The sequence below is a fragment of the Theropithecus gelada genome, chromosome 4 (genome assembly GCF_003255815.1).
Source record: "Theropithecus gelada isolate Dixy chromosome 4, Tgel_1.0, whole genome shotgun sequence".
NCBI classification, from domain to species: domain Eukaryota; kingdom Metazoa; phylum Chordata; class Mammalia; order Primates; family Cercopithecidae; genus Theropithecus; species Theropithecus gelada.
In genome coordinates, this window is record NC_037671.1 from 13,931,983 (window position 1) to 13,957,881 (window position 25,899).

General features: G+C 38.8%; 1 protein-coding gene across 1 annotated transcript in view; it reads left to right on the forward strand.

Annotated features, from left to right (window-relative positions):
- SYCP2L (synaptonemal complex protein 2 like) overlaps positions 1 to 25,899 on the forward strand; it is an 86,643-nt gene that overhangs the window by 50,572 nt on the left and 10,172 nt on the right. Inside the window, exons 21-27 of the mRNA XM_025382310.1 lie at positions 3,707 to 3,780; positions 3,936 to 4,005; positions 17,178 to 17,279; positions 18,196 to 18,302; positions 20,878 to 20,969; positions 23,380 to 23,479; positions 23,573 to 23,631. Coding sequence (XP_025238095.1) covers positions 3,707 to 3,780; positions 3,936 to 4,005; positions 17,178 to 17,279; positions 18,196 to 18,302; positions 20,878 to 20,969; positions 23,380 to 23,479; positions 23,573 to 23,631 — 604 coding nt within the window. The remainder of the gene's footprint in view (positions 1 to 3,706; positions 3,781 to 3,935; positions 4,006 to 17,177; positions 17,280 to 18,195; positions 18,303 to 20,877; positions 20,970 to 23,379; positions 23,480 to 23,572; positions 23,632 to 25,899) is intronic.

The following is a 25,899-nucleotide window of genomic DNA, read 5'->3' on the forward strand; positions in this document are numbered from 1 at the left end:
TAAGTTTATAGCAATAAATACCTACATTAAGAAAAAAGAAAAATCTCAAATAACTTCACCCCTCAAGAAACTGAAAAAAGAAGAAACTAAACCCAAAGTCAGCTTAACGAAGAAAATAACAAATATTAAAGCATAAATAAATGAAATAGATACTAGAAAGACAATAGAAATGGTCAATGAAACTAAGAATTTGTATTTGGAAAGACTGAAATTGACAGACCTTTAGCTAGACTAACCAAGAGAAAAAAAGAGAGGACTCAAAAGAAAAAAACATTATATATGAAAAAGGAGACATTACAATGGATACCACAGAACTACAAAGAATCATAAGCAATTACAACAAACAAATTATACACCAACAAATCGGATAACCTAAAAGAAATGGATGAATTTCTAGAAACGTGACCTACCAAGACTGAATATGAAGAAATAGAAAAGCTGAAGAGACCCAGAATGAGTAAAGGGATCAAATCAGTAATCAAACTTCCCAACAGAGAGTAGCCCAGGGCCAGACGGTGTCATTGGTGAACTCTACCAAGTATTTAAAGAAAAATTAACACCAATCCTTTTCAAAGTCTTCTGAAAAACTGAGGTGGAGAGAACACTTCCAAACCCATTTTATGAGGCCATCTTTACCCTCTTGTCAAAGCCAGATAAGAATGCTACAAGAAAAGAAAATTACAGGCCAATGTCCCCGATGAACGTATATGTAAAAACCTTCGAAAATACTAATGAAACTTACTAAATAGCACATTAAAAGGACTATATACCATGATAAAGTAGGATTTATCCCTGAGATTCAAGGAAGGTTCCACATACACAAATCGATAAATATGATAAACCACATTAACAGAATGAAGGTTAAATTCCTAGAATCATCTCAATAGATGCAAAAAAGCATTTGACAAAATTTAACATCCTTTCGTAATAACTCTCAATAAATTAGGTACATATGGAATGTACCTCAATATATGACAAGCCTATAGCCAGCATTCCACTCACTGGTGAAAAGCTGAAAGCTTTTCCTCTGAGATCAGGAATAAGACAAAGGTGCCTACTCTTGCCACTTCTGTTTAACATAGTACTGGAAGTCCTACCCAGTTCTATCCAGGCAAGGAAAAGAAATAAAAGACATCAAAATTAGAAGATGTTAAATTGTTTTTGTTTAAAGATGACATGATTTTACATATATCAAACCCTAAAGGCTTTACCAAAAAACTGTTAGAACTAATAAATGAATTCAGTAAAATTGCAGGATACAAAATCAACATACAAAAATCAGTTGTGGAGTTTGCTTCTGGGTTTCAACAAAACGACAACAAAACAAAAATGAGTTGCATTTCTAGACACTAACAATAAACTAAGGAAGAAATCAAGAAAATCTCAGCCAGGTGTGGTGGCTCACGCCTGTAATCCCAGTACTTCGGGACGCTGAGGCAGGCGGATCATGAGGTCAGGAAATCAAGACCATCCCAGCTAACACAGTGAAACCCCATCTCTACTAAAAAGACAAAAAATTAGCCGAGCGTGGTGGCACACTGTTGTAGTCCCAGCTACTCGGGAGGCTGAGGCAGGAGAATCGCTTGAACCCAGGAGGCACAGGTTGCAGTGAGCTGAGATCATGCCACAGCACCTCAGCCTGGGTGACACAGTTAGACTCCATCTCAAAAAAAAGAAAAAAGAAAAAATCTCACTTATAATAGCTTACAAAATACACAAAAATAACCAAGGAGATGAAAGATCATAATCTGAAAACTATAAGACATTGATGAAATTAATTGAAGACATAAATGGAAGAATATCCTATGTACATGGGTTGGAAGAATTAATATTGTTAAAATGTCCCCATTATCCAAAGCAATACACAGATTCAATTCAATTGCTATCAAATTTCTACTGGCATTTTTCACAGAAATAGAAAAAACTATCCTAAAATTTATATGGAACCACAAAAGACCCTAAATAACCAAAGCAATGTTGAGAAAGAGGAATACAGCTGGAGGCATCGCACTTTTTGATTTCAAAGTGTATTTAAAAACTATAGTAATCAAAACAGTATAGTACTGCCATAGAGACAGGCACATAAGGCCAAGATAACATGATCAGCCCAGACATAAACCTACACATATATATAGCCACTTAATTTATGAAAAGGGCACCAAGAATACACCATGTGGAAAGGAAAGCCTCTTCAATAAATGTGTTAGGAAAACTGGTTATCCACATACTAAACAATGAAATTGGACCCCTCTCTTACACCATATACAAAAATCAACTCAAAATAGATTAAGACTTTAAGATCTAAAACTGTACAACTACTAGACAAAAATAGGGAAACAGCTCTTTGACATTGGTCTCAGCAATGATTTTTTGCATACAACCCTAATAGCACAATAAACTTTTGGGACTGTGTCATACTAAAAATCTTGTGCACAGCAAAGAAAGCAATCAATCAAATGGGAAGACAGCCTAAAGAATGGGAGAAAATATTTGCAAATCATATATCTGATAATAGGGGTTAATATTCAAAATAACTTCCACAACTCAAAAGCAAGAAAACACATAACCTAATTAAAAATGGGTAAAGAAGCTGGATAGACATTTTTCCAGAAAAGATGCGCAAATAGCTAATGGTGGGTATATGTACTCAACATCACTGATCATTAGAGAAATGCAAATCAAAACCATAATGTGATATCTCACACCTGTCCAGATAGCTATTATCAAAAACACAAGAGAGAACAAGTGTTGGCAAGGGTATGGAGAGAAGGGAACAATTGTACGTTGTTGGTGGGAATGTAAATTGATGCAACCATTGTGGAAAACAGTATGGAGTTTTCTCAAAAATATTAGAATTGTATAGAATCCTTCAATCCCACTTCCATGTATATATACAAAGGAGATAAAATCAGCATCTTGAAGAGATAGCTGCACTTCCATGTTTATTGCAGCATTATTCACAATAGCCAGGGTGTGGAATCAGCCTAAGTATCAGTCAGTGGATGAGTGAATATAGAAAATGTGGTATATATAAACAATGGAATACTATTCAGCCTTAAGAAGGAAATCAGGCCATATACAACAACATGGATAAACCTGGAGGTCATTATGTTAAGTGAAATAAGCTAGTCACTAAAGGACAAATACTATATAATCTCACATATACACGGAATGTAAAAAAATCAAACCCATAGAAACAGAGTAGAACAGTGGTTGCCAGGTGCTAGGAGGTGGGGGGAAAGAGGAGATGGTCTTTGAAGGATATAAACTTTCAGGCATAACATGAACAAGTTCTGGGATCTACAGCACAGGCAGTGATGGATGTGTTCATTGATTTGAAAGTGATCATCATTACACCATGTATATGTATATCAAATCATCAAAAAAGAGTAAGTGCAGGCAATAAGGGAGGGGATTCTAAGGGAGAGAAGAGAAGAATCACAAGATAGAGGTGGAAGAATCCCTGCCCATGTTATTGGAGGCCAGATGGGTGCCGATCTAGTTGAAGTAACTGGCTGTTAATCTTACCTACAGATGTACAAACCAGTAAGAATTCATGTCCAGAAGATACAGTCAGTAGATTTTTGTTTCACTTAGAACTGTGTCCCTTTTTTTGATGATGAGATTTAATATCTAGAATGATAGTGAATTCTTATTGCTTTGTTACTTGGCATGTATTCACTTGAAACTTCTCTCTAATGCTTAGAGCTTCAAGGTCCTCACTCGCTGAGCAAGCTCACTTCCTTGGAGCACCCAGAAGATGAAGAAAACATATCTAAGGTACCATTTAATTGTTGGTTATTCATCTGATTTTCCAGAATTAATGTCATATTTGCATAACACATTGGCTATTCCTTTTGACGGAGTAATATAACACCACCTGTTTCCTGCTTTGCCAGAAAGGACATATATTTGTGGTCTGTTTTGTTTTTAAGATTGTGAACCAAGAATCGCTAATGGAAAGTACTAGCTTGAAACATAAGCTGCAAAACTTGGAAGACAGAGGTGAGAGAATAGTCCTTTTTTTTTTTTTTTTTTTTTGGGGGCAGAATAAAATGAAATTAATCTGATCTTGGCAGACTGGGCTGTTACTCAGATGGCAGATCAAGTCACTTTGCACGGTGACTTTTGCCAGGCCGTGGAGGGAGGAGTGTGAGCTGCTTACTAGTTCTAAATGTTCATGAAGGTTAGGAGGAAAAATGGGAGGCTCCATTCAGGAACCAGGACCTCTTGTGCCAAGGAAGGTATAGCCTGGGACCTGAATCCCACCAGCCAGTCACACCTTCTCTCCAGCCTCAGAGGAGGGCACAGTGCGGGTACTTTCCTAAGGATCTCATCCAGAGCTTATTTCATTCTCAAGCATGTACTTGCAGTTTATAAGAAATGTTCTAAAACATTGTGTGGTCAAATTATTAAAACGTCTGAGTTCATTTACTCATGTTAAGAGTGGTATCAAGATTCCCAGCCTGGTCCACAATGTTGTATATAATACAATGTAATGATATAATACTTTTCTACTGTTTATGATGTTTCTTGACTGCATTTTTTCTCTACTTTTAAAAATTACATATAGAAAGGATTCAACTGGTTATAAATATGTGTAGGATATTTAGAAAATTAATGTAACAAATACCTGCAAGCCATCATCCAGTTTTAGAAATATAACATTACTATTGCTTTCAAAATCCTGGTATGCTTTACCTGAAACCCATCCCACCCCCTCCCCTTAATTTTATGTCTGAATCTCTGCTTTTTTGTTCATTTGTGCGTTGGGGGAATTCCATACATTCAGGAGAGATAGATGTGTACAGTTTAAAGAATGACTATAAAGAGAACATCTGTGTAACCACAGCTCAAACTGGGAACTAGAAAATTGCCATTGGCTTACAATCCTTCCATACCAGATTGTTACTTATTAATTTCTTTTACCCCTTATAGAGGTAATGACTTAGGACTTTTGTAAAAACCCTTCAGTTACTTCTCTTTATACTTTTGCTTTCTCCGTATATATCCCTAAATAATATACAGTTTAGTTTTATCTGATTTTAAATGTAAACAAATGACATTATACTGTATATATTATATATGGCTTCTTTTGCTCAGTCATTTGTGAGATCCATTCATGCTAATATGTGTAAGTGAAGTATATTTCTTTAGCATTCAGTTACATGAAAATACCACATTTAAAAAGCCATTCCAGTGCTGTGGGATGTTTGGATTTTTACAGTTTGGGTTGTTAGAAATAATGCCACTATGAAGAATCATGCCCATTTCTCCTGACACACATGTTAAAAATCTTGTCTAGGTACATTTTTAGGAGTATAATTGCTGGGTTACAGAATATGCATACCTTTAACAATTTTACATATGCCAAACTTTCTCAAAGTGACTGTATCTGTTACTTTTCCACTGGCTGTGTATGAGAGCCCTGTTGCTTCACATCCTCACCAACACTTGGTATTTTAAATTTCTGATGTGTGTGTGTGTGGACACTGAAGTTTTAATTCAAATATCCCTGATTGAAGTTTAGCATAGTTTTATGTGTTTATTAGCCATTTTAATTTCCTCTTTTGTGTAGTGTCTAACATGTCTTGCCTAGTTGTCTATAGAATTATCTTCTTATATTGATTCCTAGGAATTCTTCGTAATACATTCTGGACACTCGTCCTTGATTATGTGGCTTGTAAATATCTTCTTCCACTGTGTGGTCTGTACTTCTCTCTCTGTATAGTGTGTTTAAGATTGCTTTTTTAATACACCAAAGCTTTTAATTTTAATAAATTCTATTTCATCAATCTTTTCTCTGTGGTTAGTCATATGAAATTCTTACCAAAAACATATGATCATATATTATTTCCTATATTACTATATTTAATGCTATTCATTTCTCTCTAAGTACTGCTTTAGGTGAATTTCACACATTATAATATATAATATTTGTCATTATTTACTTTAAAATATTATTTTTTAATTTTTTAATTTTTTTTTTTTTTTTTTTTTTTTTTTTGAGACGGAGTCTCGCGCTGTCGCCCAGGCTGGAGTGCAGTGGCGCGATCTCGGCTCACTGCAAGCTCCGCCTCCCGGGTTCACGCCATTCTCCTGCCTCAGCCTCCTGAGTAGCTGGGACTACAGGCGCCCGCCACCGCGCCCGGCTAATTTTTTGTATTTTTAGTAGAGACGGGGTTTCACTGTGGTCTCGATCTCCTGACCTTGTGATCCGCCCGCCTCGGCCTCCCAAAGTGCTGGGATTACAGGCGTGAGCCACCGCGCCCGGCCTAATTTTTTAATTTTTTATTTTATTTTATTTTGAGATGGAGTCTCGCTCTGTCACCCAGGCTGGAGTGCAGTGGCGTGATCTTGGCTCATTGCAACCTCCATCTCCCGGGTTCAAGCAATTCTCCTGCTTCAGCCTCCCGAGTAGCTGGGATTACAGGCATGTGCCACCATGACTGACTAATTTTGTATTTTTAATAGAGGCGGGGTTTCGCCATGTTGGCCGGGCTGGTCTTGAACTCCTGACCTCAGGTGATCTGCCTGCCTTGGACTCCCAAAGTGCTGAGATTTCAGGCATGAGTCACCATGCCCAGCCTAAAATATTATTATTTTTTTATTTCTTTATTGACCCAGATGTTGGTTAGAAATACATTTGTTAATTCTTAGTGGTATAGGAGTTCTTAGCTATCTTTTGGTTGTTGTTTTCTAGTTTGATTACACTGTGACTAGAGAACATAGTCTGTATGATTATGCCTTTTGAAATTTTGAGATGTACTTCATGGCTTAGTATATGCCAATTTTTAAAAATATTAATTTGTGGTTAAAAGAGTATATTTCACAATCGTTGGGTACAGTGTCTCTCTATATATGTATATTCATTAGGTTACTTTTCTTAACTATGTTCTTCAAATCTTATATTCTTACTATTTTTTAATTAGTCTACTTATTATATCAAGTGCTGAGAGAAGTGTATTAAAACCTTTCATTGTGATTGCAGATTTGCCAGTTTTTTCTTCTGGTTCTGTTCAATTTTTGCTTCCTACAAATCTTTTTTCTAAAGAATAAGTCTTTAGGCCAGGCGTGGTGGCTCATACCTGTAATCCCAGCACTTTGGGAGGCTGAGGCGGGTGGATCACTTGAGGTCAGGAGTTCAAGACCGGCCTGACCAACATGATGAAACCCTGTCTCTACTAAAAATACAAAAATTAGCTAGGTGTAGTGGTGCATGCCTGTAATCCCAGCTACTCGTGAGGCTGAGGCGAGAGAATCACTTGAACCCAGGAGGTGGAGGTTGCGGTCAGCCAAGGTTGTGCCATGGCACTCCAGTCTGGGCGACAGAGTGAGACTCCATCTCAAAAAAAAAAAAAAACAAACAAGAAAAGAATAAGTCTTTAGATAAAAGTAAAATAGTTACCTTATTATGTATTTACCTTATGGCATATTAAAACTCTTATCATTATGAAGTGATGACCCCTATATCTGGTCATGTTTTTGTCTTAAAGTCTGTTTATTTTGTTTAGAATTTGCATGGTATAATTTCTAAAAGTCTTCTTATGACTGACGTATGTGTATGTGTTTCCTAATGTTATATATTGTTATATATATAACTTGTAAACAGCCTGTAGTTGGACTTTCTTGCCCCTCATTTCATAGTATGTCTTTTAACTGGAGTATTTAGTCCATTTATATTTCATGTACTTCCCCGCATATTCGGATTATATCTACTAATTTGTTTTGTACTTTCTGTGTGCCCCAACCATTTTGTTTTCTTTTTCTCATTCTTTTTGTTTTGCATAAGTATTTTTATTGTATTTTTACCTCTACTCATTTGTAGTTATATACTCTCTTTCTTTTTTCATTTACTGATTAACTTAGAAACCATAACGTGTAAATTTCTAAGTCTAAATTTAATTTAGTGTTAATCTAGTATGACTTTTACATAATGTGTAAATTTCTAAGCCTAAATTTAATTTACTGTTACTTTTTCTCCAGAGTATATAGATCTAAGATCCTTGAATTCCATTGGCCTACCCCAACCACATAATGTGTTGGTGTTCTTTATTTTAAAACTTGAGGTTGAATTTTTGCTTTATGAAAATGCCCATTCAACCCTTATTCTTGAATTTTGCTGGGTAAAGAATACCATGTTGGCAAAACTTTTTCTATTATACATCAAATAAATTATTCAGTCGTTTTTTGTTTTCTATTCTTCCTGATGAAAATTTAGCTGTCAATCTACCAGTCACTCTTCAAAGGTAATTTGTCCTTTTTTTTCCTTCCTTCTGAATATATGTAAGATTTTTTCCATTTATCCTTGGTAATGTTCCACTTATTAAAATTTGTCTAAGTAAGTCTAAATACGTCTAGGTAAGAAAAAACGTTTTTGTTTATGTTCTTTGGCATTTGTAGGGAATCTGGAATATCACATGTCTTTCATCAGTTCTGGAAAATTCTCAGTTATTATCTCCTCAAGTATTGCTTTTGGCTCATTCTTCTTTCTCCTGCTTGAACTCCAACTAGATTCTACATCTTTTAGCCACTCCTACATATTTTCTATTCCTTCACTTTATTTGCATGATAGATAATTTCATCTGTTTTTCACAACTACCTGTTCACCAGTATCTAATACGGGACCTATCATTGAATGTTTATTATATTTTTTTATTTCTAGAAGTTGTTTGGTCCTTTCTAGAGCTGCTAGGTCCTTTTGTGTAGTTCCTATTCCCTGAAGACTTTTTTTTTTTTTTTTTTTTGAGGTGGAGTCTCGCTCTGTCACCCAGGCTGGAGTGCAGTGGCGCGATCTCAGCTCACTGCAAGCTCCGCCTCCTGGGTTCACGCCATTCTCCTGCCTCAGCCTCCCGAGTAGCTGGGACTACAGGTGCCCACCACCTCACCTGCCCAGCTAATTGTTTGTAGTTTTCGTAGAGACGAGGTTTCACCATGTTAGCCAGGATGGTCTCGATCTCCTGACCTCGTGATCCGCCCACCTCAGCCTCCCAACGTGCTGGGATTACAGGTGTGAGCCACTGCGCCTGGCCTCTCTGAAGATATTTTTAAGCTTGTTTTTCTTTGTTTAAATAGAATAGTTAATCTTCTTCCCTCTTTTTCAAAGTTGACTTTAGTTGTTCAAGGGACTTTTTATTTTTTTCATATAAATTTAGATTAAGTTGATCAAGTTACTTAAGTTCACTGGAATTTTGATAGAAATTGCATTAAATATGTAAGTTAACTTGAAGAGAAGTGACATCTTTAAAATATTAAACTATCCCACACAAGCGTATGAAATGTCTCTCTATTGGTCTGTGTCATTGTCTGCGTCCTTTATTGAGTTTTAAAGTTTTCTCTATGAAGGGCTGATGTATTTTGGGGTAATTCTTAGGTATTTATGATTTTTTTACTATTGTTTTAAAATTTGTTATTGCTAAAGTAGAGTGATACTGTTGATTTTTATAAAATAACCCTGTATCTGGCAACCTTGCTGAACTCTTATTAAGTCAAATAATTTATCTGTTGATTCTCTTAGTTGTCCTGAGTAGCTGATTCTATTACTTGCAAAAAATGATAGATTCTTTCTCCCCTTCTGATACTTACATCCCTTATTTTTCGTTCTTCATATCATTGGCCAATATCTTTAGTATGTTTTAAACATAGCAGTGAAAATCTGCATCCTTGTCTTTTTTCTAATCTTATAGCAAATGCATCTAAAGTTTCTCTGTTAAGTAAAATGTTTGTGGTAGATTTTTGGTATCAAATTTTTACCAGATTAAAGAAGTTCCTTTCTACTCATAATTTGCTGAGTTTTAAAAAAATCATAAATAAGTATTGAACTTTATGAAATGCATTTTTCTGCATCAACTAAGATAATCAAATGAATTTTCTCCTTTGGTTTCTTTTTTCCCTCCAGCTTTACTGAGGAATAATTGGCAAATAAAAATTGTATATATTTACGGTATGTAATGTGATATTTTGTTATGCATATGCATTGTGAAATGATTACCATAATCAAGCTAATTTACATATCCCCTCACATAGTTATCTTTGTGTGTGTGTATATGTGTGTGTTAATAATAAAGATCTACTCTCTCGGCCAGTTTCAAGTACATATACATTATTATTAGCTATAGTCACCATTGTATATCTCAGGTCTCTAGAACTTATTCATTTAATAACTGAAAGTTTATGCCCTTTGACCAGCGTCTCCCCATTTTCCCAACCCCTTGATTCCTGAAGGTAACCATCCTTCTATGCTAAGTGAAAGAAGCCAAACACAGACCAGGGCTGCATAATTTTACTTATATGTGGAATTTTAAAAAGTACAACTCATAGTAACAGACAATAGAAGGGTATGGTGGTCCTTTTGCTTATTAATATGACAAATTATATCAATAGGTATTATGTTGTTCAGCCATACTTGTGTTCCTGGGATAAACCTCATTTGTTCGTGGTATGTTTTAAAAAAGATACATTGTTGGACTTATTTAGTGAATACCTTATTAATGAACTTTACATCTACGTTCATGAGTGGAACAAACCTGTACTTTTCTCCTACTGCTGTTATCAGGCATTGGAATCAGTGTCACACTAGCATGTGGATGGAGGCTGGGCAGCTCTCTCTCTTGCTGGAAAAGTTTATATAAGATAAAAACTATTTTTTAAAAGTTTATAAAACCACCTGGGAATTTGGGGGATGGAAAAATGTTGTTATTTCAATTTCCTTAGTAGTCACTGATATACTCAAGTTCTCTATTTCTTCTTGGGTCAGTTTTGGAATTATGTATTTTTCTAGGAATGTCTCAGCATCGTATTTTTTAGTGTGCTTCTTAATGTTTAATTTAAATCATTGTAGTTGTTTCCTTTATATTGTGTACATGCTTATTCGTATCTTTTACTCTTGATAAGTTTTACTAGAGGTCCATCTTTTAAAGAATTGGTCTTTTGGTTTGTTATTCTTCTCTGTTTTTATTTCTATTGTTTTATCTTCTGTTGTTATCTGCTTTTTTAAAATTTTTACTTCTTATATCTTTGCATTTATTCTGATGTTTGTTTTCCAGCTTTTGAGTTAAATACTCATTTGTTTTTAACCTTTCTGTTTTCTTGATAAATGCATTTAAGTTTTCTTAGGAATGCTTTGGCTCTATCACATTTTGATATTAGTGCTTTTTTTTTTTTTTTTTTTTGCCATCAATGCTTAGTAGTTCTTCCTTTTTATGTATTTTTAAAAACCCAGTTATTTAGTAAAATTTAATGTAGTTTCCAAGCATATGGGATACTTCCGTTACTTATTGCTAACTCTTTGCAACATGGTCAGAGAAACACAGTCTGTACAATATCTTTCCTTTAGAATTTACTGGGGCTTACGTTAAGGCCTAATTGGACTTGCCGTATGGCTGAAAACAGTATCCAAATTTCATGAGTGTTCCTTATACACTTATCTATTTCCCTTTGTTGTATATTATATGTTTTGAGGCAGTGCTACTAGGTGCATCAGGAAGTGACTCTTCATCTTCAATTTTTTTTTTCACCCTTGTGAATTGCTATCACATAAAGAGCTTTTACCTGGATTTTAAAAAGTCTGATCTGACAATCTCTTTTAATAGGAACAATTAATCCATTGTGCTTCCATTGATATATTTGGATTGAGTTTTCTTGTCTTTGTCCCACATTCTCATTCTTTCTGTCCTTGCCTTCATTTAGATTTATAATTTTTAATCATTTTCCCCCTTTTCCTAGTTTGGAAGTTTTCATCCCCTATTTCTAAAGGTAACTCTAGAAATTTTAACACACACACTTTGAAAAGCTTCAAGTTAATATTTTTACCATATTCCAAACAGAAGAAGGACCTTCAAACACTAACTTCAATCACATTTCTGAACATTTAGTTTCCAAACATATGGGTTATTTTAAAGGTATTTCATTACCTTTTGCTAACTTTTTGCAAGATGGTCAGAGAAACACAGTCTGTGCAATATTGTTTAGAATTTATTGGGGCTTATATTAAGGCCCAGTTGGACTTGCCTTATGGTTGAAAACTGTATCCAAATTTCATGAGCATTCTGTGCTGTACTTATTCTTCTGACCATTTAGCTGCTTCTCTAGTTTTTCTAATTCGTAAAATGTTTTCTGTTGGTATTACTTCACTCAGTGTTTTATTAGATTTACACTCAGATTTAATCATTTTGCTCACAATTCCTTTTTGCATCTTTCCTCCTGGTATCACTGTGCTTTTGTTCTTTTTGCCTGAATTACTCTAAAAAATATTTTCAGCATTTTCATTACAGGATTGATATTTCTTTTGGAAAACAGAGTCTAAGGTCCAACTGGTCTTTCCTTTTTGTAGTATGATCAGCAGGAGCCCTTCCCTTAACTCCCTCTCCTCCAGCACTCCAACAGAAGCTGGGAGAGATGAAGAGATGTGTGTCAGAGGGACCCTCAGACAGGCTGGAGTACAGTGGCACAGTTTTGGGTCACTGCAGCCTTCGATTTCCCAGGCTTAAGCAATCCTCCCACCTCAGCCTCCCAAGTAGGTGGGACTACAGGTTCATGCCACCATGCCCAATGAATTTTTGTAATTTTTGTAGAGACAGGGATTTGACATGTTGGCCAGGCTGGTTTTGAACTCTTGGACTCAAGCAATCTGTCACCTCAGCCTCCCAAAGTGCTGGGATTACAGGCATGAGCCACATGCCCAGCCAGAGGATAATTTTTTTTTAAGATTTTGAATTTTGCCATCATCTACCTTCTTGGAAAGGTCTCCAGATTCAGGAAGGAGTCAAGAGGATAGCCCCTTCTTAGCTCAGTGCCTGGCATATAGATACACTCCATAAGTATTTGTCAAGGGAATGGAGTAAGAAAGTTAGAAAACCCAACATTTAAGGCTGGGCATGGTGGCTTATGTCTGTAATCCCAGAACTCTGGGAGGCCGAGGCAGGAAGATTGCTTGAGCCCAGGAGTTCAAGAGCAGCCTGGACGACATAGTGAGAGCCTGTCTCTACAAAAATTACAAAAATGTTAGCTAGGCATGGTGGCATGTCCCTGTGTTCCCAGCTACTCTGGAGGCTGACATGGGGGTGGTTGAGCTTGGGAGGATGAGGCTGTAGGGAGCTGTGATTGTGCCACTCTATTCCAGCCTGGGTGACAAAGCAAGATCCCGTCTCAAATGAAACAAAAAACCCAACATTTAATAATGAAACTCTGCTTGATTCCATATTTAAGCATGTATATGTAGTCACAAATATTTATTATCAATTGAGTTATCCATTTTTAATTGTATTAATCTATACAAAAGATATTTAGTCCCCATCAGACTGGGTATTCAACAGTAAAAATAGTCTTTAAATTGTCATACTCTTAGCACTTAATAAACATCGGTAAACAAAGCACTTGCATTGGGAAAGCGTTGTAAAAACCACATGGAGGATCTTTCAGTAGATTCTGTTCTTGCTCAGTAAAGACTGTTGGCCTTTATCATTGTTTACCACAGGATGTCACTTCAGAGCAGGTTTCAAAAAATGCCTTAACTTAGGGGAACTTGGCTGTTAACCACAGGATTGGTTCTGGTCTGGCATTAAACATTGTTTTTAACAGAAGTTTTGCAAGTTGAAAAATACAACACAGATGCCAAACATACGTTCACTGAAACTTGTGCCCAGTCGGCCACCCAAGAGAAGTTCAGAAGCTCCTCAGATCGTACCTGTCTTCACTTTTCTTGGAAATGAAGAAAGCCGGGTTCTTGTGAGAGCAGGAGAACACCCTCTTTACAGCCACTAACACATACACACGGATTTCACGTTCTTTTAAGATGACTTGACTACGTTTGTGTTTATTTTTGAGGTGTTTTCTGTATGTAGTTTTAACTCTGTTATGAAAACATTGAAACATGACAGTGAAAAGCAGCATACGGTTACTGTGGAAACAAAACTGAGCCAAGGACATCACTTAGGACCTGCAGCCTCTCCTGATGAAGTGCTGGTTCTTGTGCAGGAGCCTGTGCTCCCTGGAGAGCCATGCCTTAGGTACAGGTAAAGAACTTCACCAGCACTGCCACTTCGAAGAAGGTTTCTAGAAGTCTAGCGATTTCTGTGTCTCTGAAGCCATCCATCTGGATGATCCCTTGTTAGTAGGTTCACAGATTCTGCGTAATTCATTCAAGGGGTGACCAGGTTATTTACATGATGTTCCTGGACTTCTCTCTTTGGTGGATGTAACTAGTGTCTGTGCTGACAGATGCCTTGCTTTGCCCCAGGTATGCTCGGTGGGCGGGGAAGGGGGGAGGATTGAAATTCAAGGCCAAGCTTTGGCTTATTGCTATAAATTTGCCACCAAGAAAAAAAAAAAAAGAAGTTCCAGAAGGGGCAGAACAGGCAGTAAGGAAAAGAAACGTGGTGATTGTTGATCAGTGCCTAATTGAGGTAGGTGGAATCCTTTTTAAGTGGTTTCTTTTGGCCCTAACTGGGGTATAGACACCACAGAAGATGCAAGCATGAATGTTGTTTGCCTTGAGGCTAAAAGAAAAGGATAGAGTTGTAATTGGTTCTTTTTTGATTTTTAAAAATCTTTGCCCTTGAAATGATGGGATCCCCCCAGAAAATATCCATCCAAACCTTTCAAACAAATGGACACACCTAAGTCTAAGCGCAATGGGAAGAAAAGAGGTACTAGCTCCTATAAGACTAGCTCCTATAAGATGCCTCTCACAAATAAGAGTATTTCTTTTTTTTTTTTTTTTTTCTGAGACGGAGTCTCCCTCTGTCACCCAGGCTGGAGTGCAGTGGCCTGATCTCAGCTCACTGCAAGCTCCGCCTCCCGAGTTTACGCCATTCTCCTGCCTCAGCCTCCCGAGTACCTGGGACTACAGGCGCCCGCCACCTCGCCCGGCTTTTTTTTGTATTTTTTAGTAGAGACAGGGTTTCACCGTGTTAGCCAGGATGGTCTCGATCTCCTGACCTTGTGATCTGCCCGTCTCGGCCTCCCAAAGTGCTGGGATTACGGGCTTGAGCCACCGCGCCCGGCCAAGAGTATTTCTTAATGTGTTTCTTTTCTTTTTTTATTACAGAGAGGCTAGATACTGGCTCTTTTCTAAGTTCTGCAGAATGGAAATGTGATCTCTAATGAATTTTTCAGTTTATGAAAGTACTATTATAGAATACTAATTAGGGTGTCCCATGAGGTCTGTCCTTAATAGTTATTACTAGTTACTATTATTACTGGTTTAGTCCTTTTTGCTTTGAGATAATCCTTTTTCTCTCTCAGGTGGTATTTCTTACCTCTGTTGTTTACCGTTTTCTTTTTTTTCCAAATTCATATATTTGTAGCTTCCTCCAAAAGATAGTTTTATCAGATCTTAAAGTGCTAAATGTATTAATTGCTATTTGTCTTAAAGTGTTAAATGTGCTAATTGCTATTTGTCTATTAATACAGGCAGTTTCTTTTCCTTACTGCCTGTTCTGCCCCTTCTGGAACTTTTATTTTCTTGGTGGCAAATTTGTAGCAATAGCCCAAAGCCTGGCCACTATAGCAAATATATAGTGGCTATTTAGGTCTCTAAAGCTTGTGCTGTTTCTCTACCTCTACCCTCACCACTAGGAGAATTAGAATAACAGAATTGAAATAAACTCTTTATCTGTTGTATTGAGATCTCCATTGGGCATATCAGGTGTTTTATTTGTAGGAGCTTGGGTATTCTGCAGCATTCATCTATTCATTTATTGAACAAATGTTTATTGAGTGTCTACTATGTGCCAGACACTTCTGTCGGTGTCAGGGATATGGTAGTGAAGAAAACAAAATGCCTGCCCTCATTGGGCGTTACCCTCTAGTGTGGGAGACAGATGACGGACAAGTAAAACATGTAGTATGTTGTATGTGATAAAGGCTGATAAGAAAATTAAGCTGGGAAGAGAGTGTGAAGAGTTGGGAGGCTACATTGAAAGTTAAGGTTAGATGGATGGAGAAATCCTTGGTGCAGATCTATGGGGAAGTACTCTGGTCAGAAGGAGTCTCAAGTGCAAAGGCCTTGAGGTAAGACTGTGGCAGGGATGTTCGACGAACTACAAGGAGACCAGGATATCAGGAGCAGAGTGGAGGAAAGGTCACTTGCCTCTTTACCTCTCGCTATCTGCCAGCCGCATTGCCCTGCCTCTCGCACATAGTAACGTCCACATATTCATGGAATGAATTAGTGAAATTGAATTCCAGAACTTTCAGAGAGAAAAATCAACAGCAACTAGACAGGTGTGTGACAAAAGAGAAGTCAGATGATGTCACAACTAAAGGTATGGTGGGGGAGAGAGAGTGGTTTAGGTGGGGAGGGATAGACTCGAGTGGGGTTTGAAATAAAGATGTCAATACTTGGAGACACAAGTTGGCCGCTTGAGAGAGCTCAGGCAAGAGAGAGATTTGGAAGTGACAACTGAAGGTGAAGGATTCAGGATTTCCTCCAGGGAGATGGTCTTGGGCAGGAACTCAGAAAGGGAGGGATTCATTCCATAGGCAGAACCTTGAGGATGGAGGAGAAGCGGGCAGCAAAGAAAAGGAGGAGTTGAGCATAAAGCCAGGGCTCTGTGAACCATGGTGGTGCCATTGATAAGATTGGGAGGGCCCAGGTGAGGACCAGACATGTCTGGGATAAAAGTGAACATCAGCATAGGAAATATTTAGCGTTATGCTGAATTGAAATGGGAATCTATGTTCGAGTCTCTCAAAATCACTTCCGCTGTGAGGAGGCAAGATGGCCTCGTTTATGACGTAGCCTTCAGCATAGCGCTGATGTGCCAGTGTCACCAGCAGATGGCGCGCTCCAGGATGTGAGCTGAAGCACTTCCACAGGCCCATCTGCCTGGTAACCTTGCTGTCTTGCTGTGTAGCTCAGAACCCTGGAAACGTTGCTTTTGATGTCTACCATTACTGCTTCACTTAGGAACGCTCTGCTTAGTGAGCGGTCTGTGCTAAGCAGAGGGTTCCTAAATGTAACTGAGCTCATCAAAGGGATGCCTGTTCCCATGTTCAGGTATCAGTAGACATCGTGCTTTGATACTTGGGCTGTGCCTAGTCAATGCACCGAGTAACTCATTAGCAACAGGCAGGGGACAAGTTTCAGATGCTATTTGTCAAAGTCAGATATTAACTGCCAAAAAATGAACAAGATAATTTTGAGTCAAAAGGAAATTTGCTCTGTTTGCCTTTAGACATACCAGAAGGTAGTTTTGCTAAGTCAAAACAATCAAGATTGGAAGAAGAGGTTGCTCCGGGATCCCCTTTCTCAATAACAGAAGAAAGAGAATTGCCAGGTAACATCATGCACCCAGCCAGTGGTTCAAGTAGGAGTGGGATAAGTGGGTCAGCACAGGATGTACCAACATGAATTACAAGGGAGGTATAGTTTTAAGATCATAGTAGCTACAAAATCCTAAAAACTAAGCTTTGTGTGCTTTCGGAGACAAGTAAATTGTTGCACAAATTATAGATAAAAGCAAGTGCCACTATCCCCTAGCATTTTTATTTCTTCCTCTTAACTCTTCCTTCTGGCAATTTTCAAGGCCCAAGCGTTCCTAAAGTTGTAGGTCTCTGATACAGTTGATAGTTATTAACCAAATTTTTGTGTGTGAAATATCTATACCGATTAAGAAGAATGATATGACATGTCTGCATGTTTGAGGCTGCCCTTCTGGACAAATGGTACCACACATTTTGAAACAAAGGGCTCCAACACAACAGATTTGAAAGCATTGATTCCAGACAGCCTGGATTTGAATCCAGGAGCTGCTGGTATGAGCACACAAAACTTATGTGAGCTCCATTAAACGGGAATCCTGACAGTACCTACTTCACACAATTTTTGTGAGACTTAAAAGAACTGATGCTTGCAAATCCCTCAGAACAGCACCAGACCCCTTGCAAGCAAGGGGCACCCAGGAGCAGTTACACCAGAGAAATACCCTAGCCATATGTCCTCCTCAGAACCTCTTACAACACCTTGGCCTGCTTCTTAGACAGAATGTCAGTTGCCCTGCTTTCAAGTGCTGGGAAGGTTTGGAAGAAATGAGCACTTGCCAGAAAACGAGGTCATGTCCGGGCAGTCAGCAGGGCTTCCATGGTTCGCATCTGTGCTTCCAAATAACTCATCCTCTGGGCAACTGATGAATTGAGCAAGTCTAGTTTGAACACTTTGTTAGTTTTATTCAATGTTTTATTTTTGTTTTCCAGAAGGAATTTCCACTTCATCCCTAGAAGTTGTGCCGGAGAACTTGAACGATTCTGCCATTCTCCCAACCTTTGAAAACTTGTCTAGAAAACTGGAAAGAAAATACGAGGTAATAGTCCACAAAACGTAAAAAACGAGAGCGTTATGAATCTGGAGGACATTATGCTAAGTGAAATAAGCCAGACAGTACTGCATGGTCTCACTTATATTGAAATCTAAAAATAGCTGAACTCAGAAAGAGGGAGTAGAATGGTGGTTACCCCCAGGGTCGGGGTAGGGGAAATGGGAGATGTTGGATGGAGCATACAGACTTTCAGTTACAAGTTAGTAAGTTCTGGAGACCTAACATACAGCATAGGAGACCTAACCTATAACATAACATCACTATAGTTAGTGATAATGTACTGTGTACTTGAAATTTGCTGAGAGAGTGTATCTTAAGTATTCCTACCACCATCACCCCCAAGAAGGTAACTATGTGAAGTGATGAATATGTTAATTTGCTTGATTGTGGTAATCATTTAAAAAAAATTTTTTTTTTTAAATACAGACAAGGTCTCACTCTGTTGCTTAGGCTGGTCTCAAACACCTGGGCTCAAGTGATCCACCTGCCTCAGCCTCCCAAAGTGCTGAGATTACGGGTGTAAGCCACCAAGCTTGGCCTGTGGTAATCCTTTCATAACGTATATATATATCTATCATGTGTATACTTTCAATACATAAAACTTTTGTTTTTCGTTTTTTAGAGACAGGATCTTGTTCTGTTGCCAAGGCTGGAGGGCAGCAGTGAAATCATAGTTCATTCTAACCTTGAACTCCTGGGCTCAAATGATCCTCTCACCTAAGCCTCCCATGTAGCTGGGACTACAGGTGCATGCCAACACACCTGGCTAACTTTTAAAAATTTTTTGTAGAGATAGGGTCTTGCTATGTTGCCCAGTATGGGCTTACACTTCTGGCCTAAGATGATCCTCCTGCTTCAGCCTCCCAAACTGCTGAGATTACAGGTGTGAGCCACCGTACCTGGCCTGATTTTTATTTGTCAATTATACTTCAACAAAGCTGAAAAAGAAGAAAGAAGGAGAAGCTAGTTCATTATGAATTTAAAGTAACAACTTCATATTATTTATCAATGCTGTTGTTAGCCTTTATATGTGAAGGTGCTTCTAAGTGTTTGGGGAGGGGTATTTGTCTTAGCTGTGGTCACTGATTTCAGTCTTTCTGAATTGTGGTTTGTATTTATCAGACAGCTATTCCATTTTCATTTGCCCCAATGAGACCAAGTGGACCTATGTGTAAATCAGACTGATAGTTTGGTTTCATTGGTAGCATTTTCAGACAACTGAACTACCGGAAAGCAATGATTTGGTCACAGTGATAGACAAGGAGGAGGGGAAGGAGGGAACCAAGTGGACTAGAGGGGAGTCTGGGGCCAGGCACGGTGATTCATGCCTATGGATCCCAGCACTTTGGGAGGCCAAGAGGAGAGAATTGCTTGAGGCCAGAGTTCAAGATCAACCCATGCAACATAGTGAGACCCTGTGTCTACAAAAATGTTTTTAAAAATTAGCCAGGTATGGTGACATACACCTGTAGTCCCAGTTACTCAGGAGACTGAGGTAAGAGAATCCCTTGAGTCCAGCAGTTCAAGGTTACAGTGAGCTATGATCATGCCGCTGTGCTCCAGCCTGGGCCACAGAGCAAGACCCTGTCTCTATTTTTTTAAAAAAGAGAGAGGAATCTGAGACAAAGATGGAGGTAGACTGTGGATTGGTGGTTGGCCGAGTGGTGGCAGACCTTTGAGACACTGCATACAGCCCATCCCCAAATCTTGTCTACAAGATGAATATTGGAACCATTTCAATCTTCCTTTTTTGTCCTGTTACTTATGAATCGCAAATGACTTATTTATTCATACATTTGAGAGAAGTATATTACTCTAACCAACATTCATTTAACTAACTTAGATCTCCAGAGTCTTATTTTCTGTGGTACCGGTGTAAGCCAATTAGTCATAGAAATGTATTCACAGTATTCATTCTGTGTATTGGTAGTATATTAGGCCATTCTTGAATTGCTATAAATAAATACCTGATACTGGATAATTTATGTTTTTTAAAAAAGAGGTTTAATTAGCTCCAGGTTCTGCAGGCCATACAGGAAGCATGGCACTGGCATCTGCTTGTCTTCTGGGGAGGCCTCAGGAGCTTTTACTCGTGGTGGAAGGCCAAGGGGGAGTGGGTGTGTCACGTAGGGAGAGCAGGAGCAAGGGGTGGGGAGGTGCCACACTTTCAAATAACCAGGTGTCATGATTCGCTATTGTGAGGATGGCACCAAGCCATGAGGAATCCGTCCCCATGACCCAAACACCTCCCACCAGGCCTCACTTCCGATATCGGGGATTACATTTCAGCATGAGATTTGGGTGGGGACAAATATGCAAACTACATCAGGTAGCATGAGTGTAAATTTTTCTATTTCAGCTTGTTCTGTATTGGTACTGAACCTGGGGTAATACCTGACAGGTGTGTAGGATGATGCCTGATCACACTTGTTTAGCACTCATGTTTGCTATGAATATCATTGCATGCTGGCAGCATCTTTTTAACACAAAACATACACTCAATTTATGTAATTATATTAAACCCAAATTTGATCATTTTGTTATTGTTGTTATGATTTAGCTTAGGTACGGAAAGCGTCCACTTAATTCGGAAAATGCAAAGAAAGCACCAGATTGCCTAATAGAACTTTTAAACCAGATGCAACTGTACAGGTAAGTGTTAGATTTTCAAACAAAGTCATGGAAGTATGATCACTCACCAACAATGTTTGTCTCATGACCACTGTGCTAGGGCCCTGAGGAGTTGGGGCCTGAGCAGATATGAGGATTGATATGTCATTTAACCCTTCTGGGTTTCTGGTTCTTCACTCATATGATAAGGGTTGGAACTAAATGTCCTTCTTAAGCCTCATGGTCTACCATGATACTAAAATGCTGTTCTTAAAAAAAATTATTATCCAATTATGAAGACAAGGCAAGCATGGATATATATGTTAAAAATGCGGCTAAATGAAATGTGCTATATCCATATAATGGTCTATTATTCAGCCTTAAAAAAGAATTAAATTCTGACACATGCTATACCACGGATGAACCTTGAAATCATGATGCTAAAGGAAAGAAACCAGATAACAGGGAACAAACGTTATATGACTCCACTTATATGAGGTGTACCTAGAATAGTCAAATTCATAGAGGCAGAGAGTGCAAAAGAGGTTGCCAAAGGTTGGGGGAAGGAGGAGCTGTTGTTTAATGGGTACAGATTTCTGTTTGGGGTGATGGAAGAGTTCTGGAAATGGATAGTGATGATGGTTACAAAACATTGTGAATATACTTAATGCCATTGAATTTTATACTTAAAAATGTTTAAAAGGGTAAATATTATGTTATGTGTATTTTACCACAGTAAGAAAACACCAGCTGGGCGTGGTGGCTCACGCCTGTAATCCCAGCACTTTGGGAGGCCGAGGTAGGTGGATCACCTGAGGTTGGGAGTTCGAGACCAGCCTGACCAACATGGAGAGACCCCCGTCTCTACTCAAAATACAAAATTAGCTGGGCGTGGTGGCACATGCCTGTAATCCTAGCTACTTGGGAGGCTGAGGCGGGAGAATCACTTGAACCTGGGAGGCAGAGGTTGCGGTGAGCCAAGATCATGCCCTTGCACACCAGCCTGGGTGACAAGAGCAAAACTCTGTCTCAAAGAAAAAAAAAAAAGAAAACACCATACATACACAATACACACATTTGTATGTGCACATACACACACACCCTTATGACCATGTAACAAGAAATACAAAGGTGCCAGGATTTCAGAGGGGCGAGGAAGGCGAGTGGAGGGATGGGTTTCTGTAGTGGTTTGAGTTAATTCCGAGTGATTACAATGGAAGTGCTTCCTGAGCGAGGTTTTAGAAACAAAGAGTCGAATGGCACAGGGAAGGTGAGAGTAGAACTTGTTCCTTGTTGGAGAGAATGGCCTGTAAATGAAGGAAGGGAAGAAAGGAATGGCCAGTTGATTTGCTTAACCGAGACAGAAAGTTTCTGAGAATGGATACATTATGACTGAATAGAAATTTTTACTATTTTTCAAAGTCTGGTATGCATGCAGTGTCCTTTGAATGTGAAAGCAAGCCCATGAAGGACTTTGCATTTGTGGCATTCCCATGCTCTTTCAAGGGCACACAATTATCTATGCGTTCACTCAGCAAATGCACACTGAGCAACGTCGGATACCAGGCCCTGTGCTTGGTATGAGAGTGAGGTGAGCACGAGTTTTAGATGCTCTTCATGGAAACATTTGACCTAATAGAGAAGACAAACTACAAGCAAGCAAATAAGAAAATTAACAAATAAGCAAATATGACCATTAGACAAAGAATAGCGACTTTTAGAAATGTTAGAGCTAAAATGTAGATGTGGGAAAAGAGTGTATTAGCTCATTCCTGACCACAGCTTTCAGGGCCAGCTTAATGCAAGAGAAAGGGGAGCAAGTAGAAGGTAGGAAGGGATGGGGAGCCTCAGTCTCATCTTCCCTGGAGTCATCTGTCCTGTTCTCTACTAAAAAAAAATCAGCTTCCTCTGTGCTGCTGTTGAAAGCTGACCTGAGACCAGGTGCGGTGGCTCGCGCCTGTAATCCCAGCATTTTAGGAGGCCGAGGCAGGCAGATCACCTGAGGTCAGGAGCTCGAGATCAGCCTGGCCAACATGGTGAAACTCCGCCTCTACTAAAAATACAAAAAAAATGAACTGGGTCTGATGGCGCGCACCTGTAGTCCCAGCTAGTCTGGAGGCTGAGGCAGGAGAATCACTTGAACCCGGGAGGTGGAGGTTGCAATGAGCTGAGATTGCGCCATTGCACTGCAGCCTGGGCAACAAGAGTGAAACTCCATCTCAGAAACAAAAAAAAAGAAAAAGATGGCCTGAGAGTTTGCATAGTGAGGTTTCCAGGTTGGGGATGAGCAGGCAGGGAGGGAAGGGAAGAGAAGGGAGACACCACGTGTTCCCATGACAAGAAATGTCTGGAGAAGAATCTGAAGTAGCCTTGTAATCAGATGACTTACTAAGAAAGTCTGCTGTCACATCCAAGCCGTCCCAATGACATTTACTGCTTTTACGTTTGTTAGACTCAATAAACTAGAGCGCTTTCAAAATTTGGTTCTTCAAGAATTGAGCAGTCTTAAGAAGGATATTCAGGCCCTGGAACACCTTGAGAAGGAGGTTCTGGTAAGTTTCTTTTGTTTGGAACATTTTCTGACTTCAGATCTTTCCCAGGGAAAAATAACACTATACTTAAACAAAACTTTTGTTCAATCTTAGGAATTCTGGGGGAAACAGTCTGCTGATCTGCAATCTTTCTGTGATCTGCAAGTGCTAAGGTACTTGGAAAGGTGTTCTTTCTAGCAGAATCTTGGTTGAAGTACGAGGTAATGCTTTAGCTGGAGAATGGGCAGTTGGTGACGGTGAAACTCCCAGAACTAGCAAAATAGCTGCATCTTTTTGAACTGGCCGCTTCTGTGGCACCTCCCTGAGGATAGAGTGCGGCTAATGATACCAGTCAAGAAGCATAAATCTTGAAAAGCCTAACATCCAAATTTCTGTGTTTTTAAAAAATGCCGATTGTTTTATTTTGAAGCAGTATTTTTAAAAATTAAAATGACTAGATTTTGAGAAAAATGTTTAGGCTTCTAAGTAAACAGTTTTCAGTTTCATACAAATGTTCAGTTATATACAAAATTGTGCTTTTGATAGACTATATTCTATTTTACTCATTTACACATTTTTTTAAACAACAAATGGGTTGATCCTGCTATGGCTCCCTGGACTGTAATTTGTCAGTGCATCCTCTGGGGCTTCTCTTTCTATCCATTTGGGATATCGTCCCATGTTTTGGAGCCCAAAGAAGGGGAGAGTTGAGTCTGGACTCCTGCTTCTCTACTTCTGCCCTGAGGGAAAATTCTAGTGTTCTCTTCCCATTAGAATAATCAAAAGGAATCCCCATATAAATTTATAATAGTTAAAGCTTTATCTTCCAATTGAGAATCAGCTGCTTTCACAGAAATTTAAGGCACGTGGTTTTTGGAAGGATATTCTTCTGGTCATACATATATTTCAAAGCAAAAAAAAAAAAAATTCTTTTAAAATTTGAGTTATCTATCCTGCCTTTTACTCCAGTTAACACAGTTAATGATAATGACTGTATGAACCATTTCCACAATCCCTCACACACCGTCTCCCTCTGTGTTGCATTATGTATAGTTAAAGGTGATGACACCTTTTAAACTGTCTTCTCTTAATATCCATGTTTGGTAGTGAGTGGTTCTCCAAGGTCATGGAATCAGGACCTCTTTACATATTTAACATTTACTAAGGATTCCCAAAGAGCTTTTGCTTATGTGGGTTCTCTCTGTGAATAGTTTTCATATTAAAAATTGAGACAGATTTTAAAAAATACACTTATTTTAAAATAACAATAAACCTTTTCGTGTTGATATAAATAACAGATTTTTGTGAAAAATAACTAGACTTTTCAGAACAGGAAGCATGTGGGAAGAATAGCATTGCTTCATGTTTTTGCAAATCTTTTTAATGTCTGGCTTAATAGAAGCCGGCTGGATTCTCGTATCTGTTTCTGAGTTTAATCTGTTGTGAGTCATGTAGCCTTTGGGAAATTCCCCTGGACATTTTTGAGGGAGTAAGAATTTAAAAAAACAAATAATGTCTTAATATTATTATTATTATTACTAAAATAATTTTGACTTCACAGAACCTTTGGTTTCTTTGGGGTTCCCCAGACACGCTTTGAGAACAGCTGATAAAAAGCCACACTGTATTAAGCACTAGAGAAGATTGTATCCCCTAGTCTTCTGAAACCTGGGGGATTCATTTATTTTGACTAAATCCCCAATTTTAGGCAACTTTCTCTTCAAATATTGTAAGATATTAATTACTATTTGCATTCATCTCTCTTTGATAACAGGTCCCTGTGTGAACTTAAATGCCTTAAAAACAACCATCTCCTAAATATACCTCCCTTGGGGTTTTACGTTTGTTCTTTTCTCTTCCAAACACCAAGAAAACTGTCCTCTGGCTTGCCAGTGAGGGATGATGGTGATTCTCTTAGCTCACACTGAGTGCTTATGGGTGCCTGGCCCTGGGCTGAGTGCTTGATGTGCAAGGGCCTTATAAGAAGTTAGTCAGCCTTATTCAAGGTCAAACAGGTATCCCTTGTCTGTCCTTGTCTTATGTTTTCATGTCAGTGATGGCCTATGTGTTTTGTTAAAGAAATGAAAAGAGGCCGGGCGCGGTGGCTCAAGCCTGTAATCCCAGCACTTTGGGAGGCCGAGATGGGCGGATCACGAGGTCAGGAGTTCGAGACCATCCTGGTTAACACGGTGAAACCCCGTCTCTACTAAAAAATACAAAAAACTAGCCGGGCGAGGTGGCGGGCGCCTGTAGTCCCAGCTACTCGGGAGGCTGAGGCAGGAGAATGGCGTGAACCCGGGAGGCGGAGCTTGCAGTGAGCTGAGATCGTGCCACTGCACTCCAGCCTGGGCAACAGAGCGAGACTCTGTCTCAAAAAAAACAAACAAACAAAAAAAAAGAAATGAAAAGAATATCCCTCAGACTGGATTATTTCGGCCCCT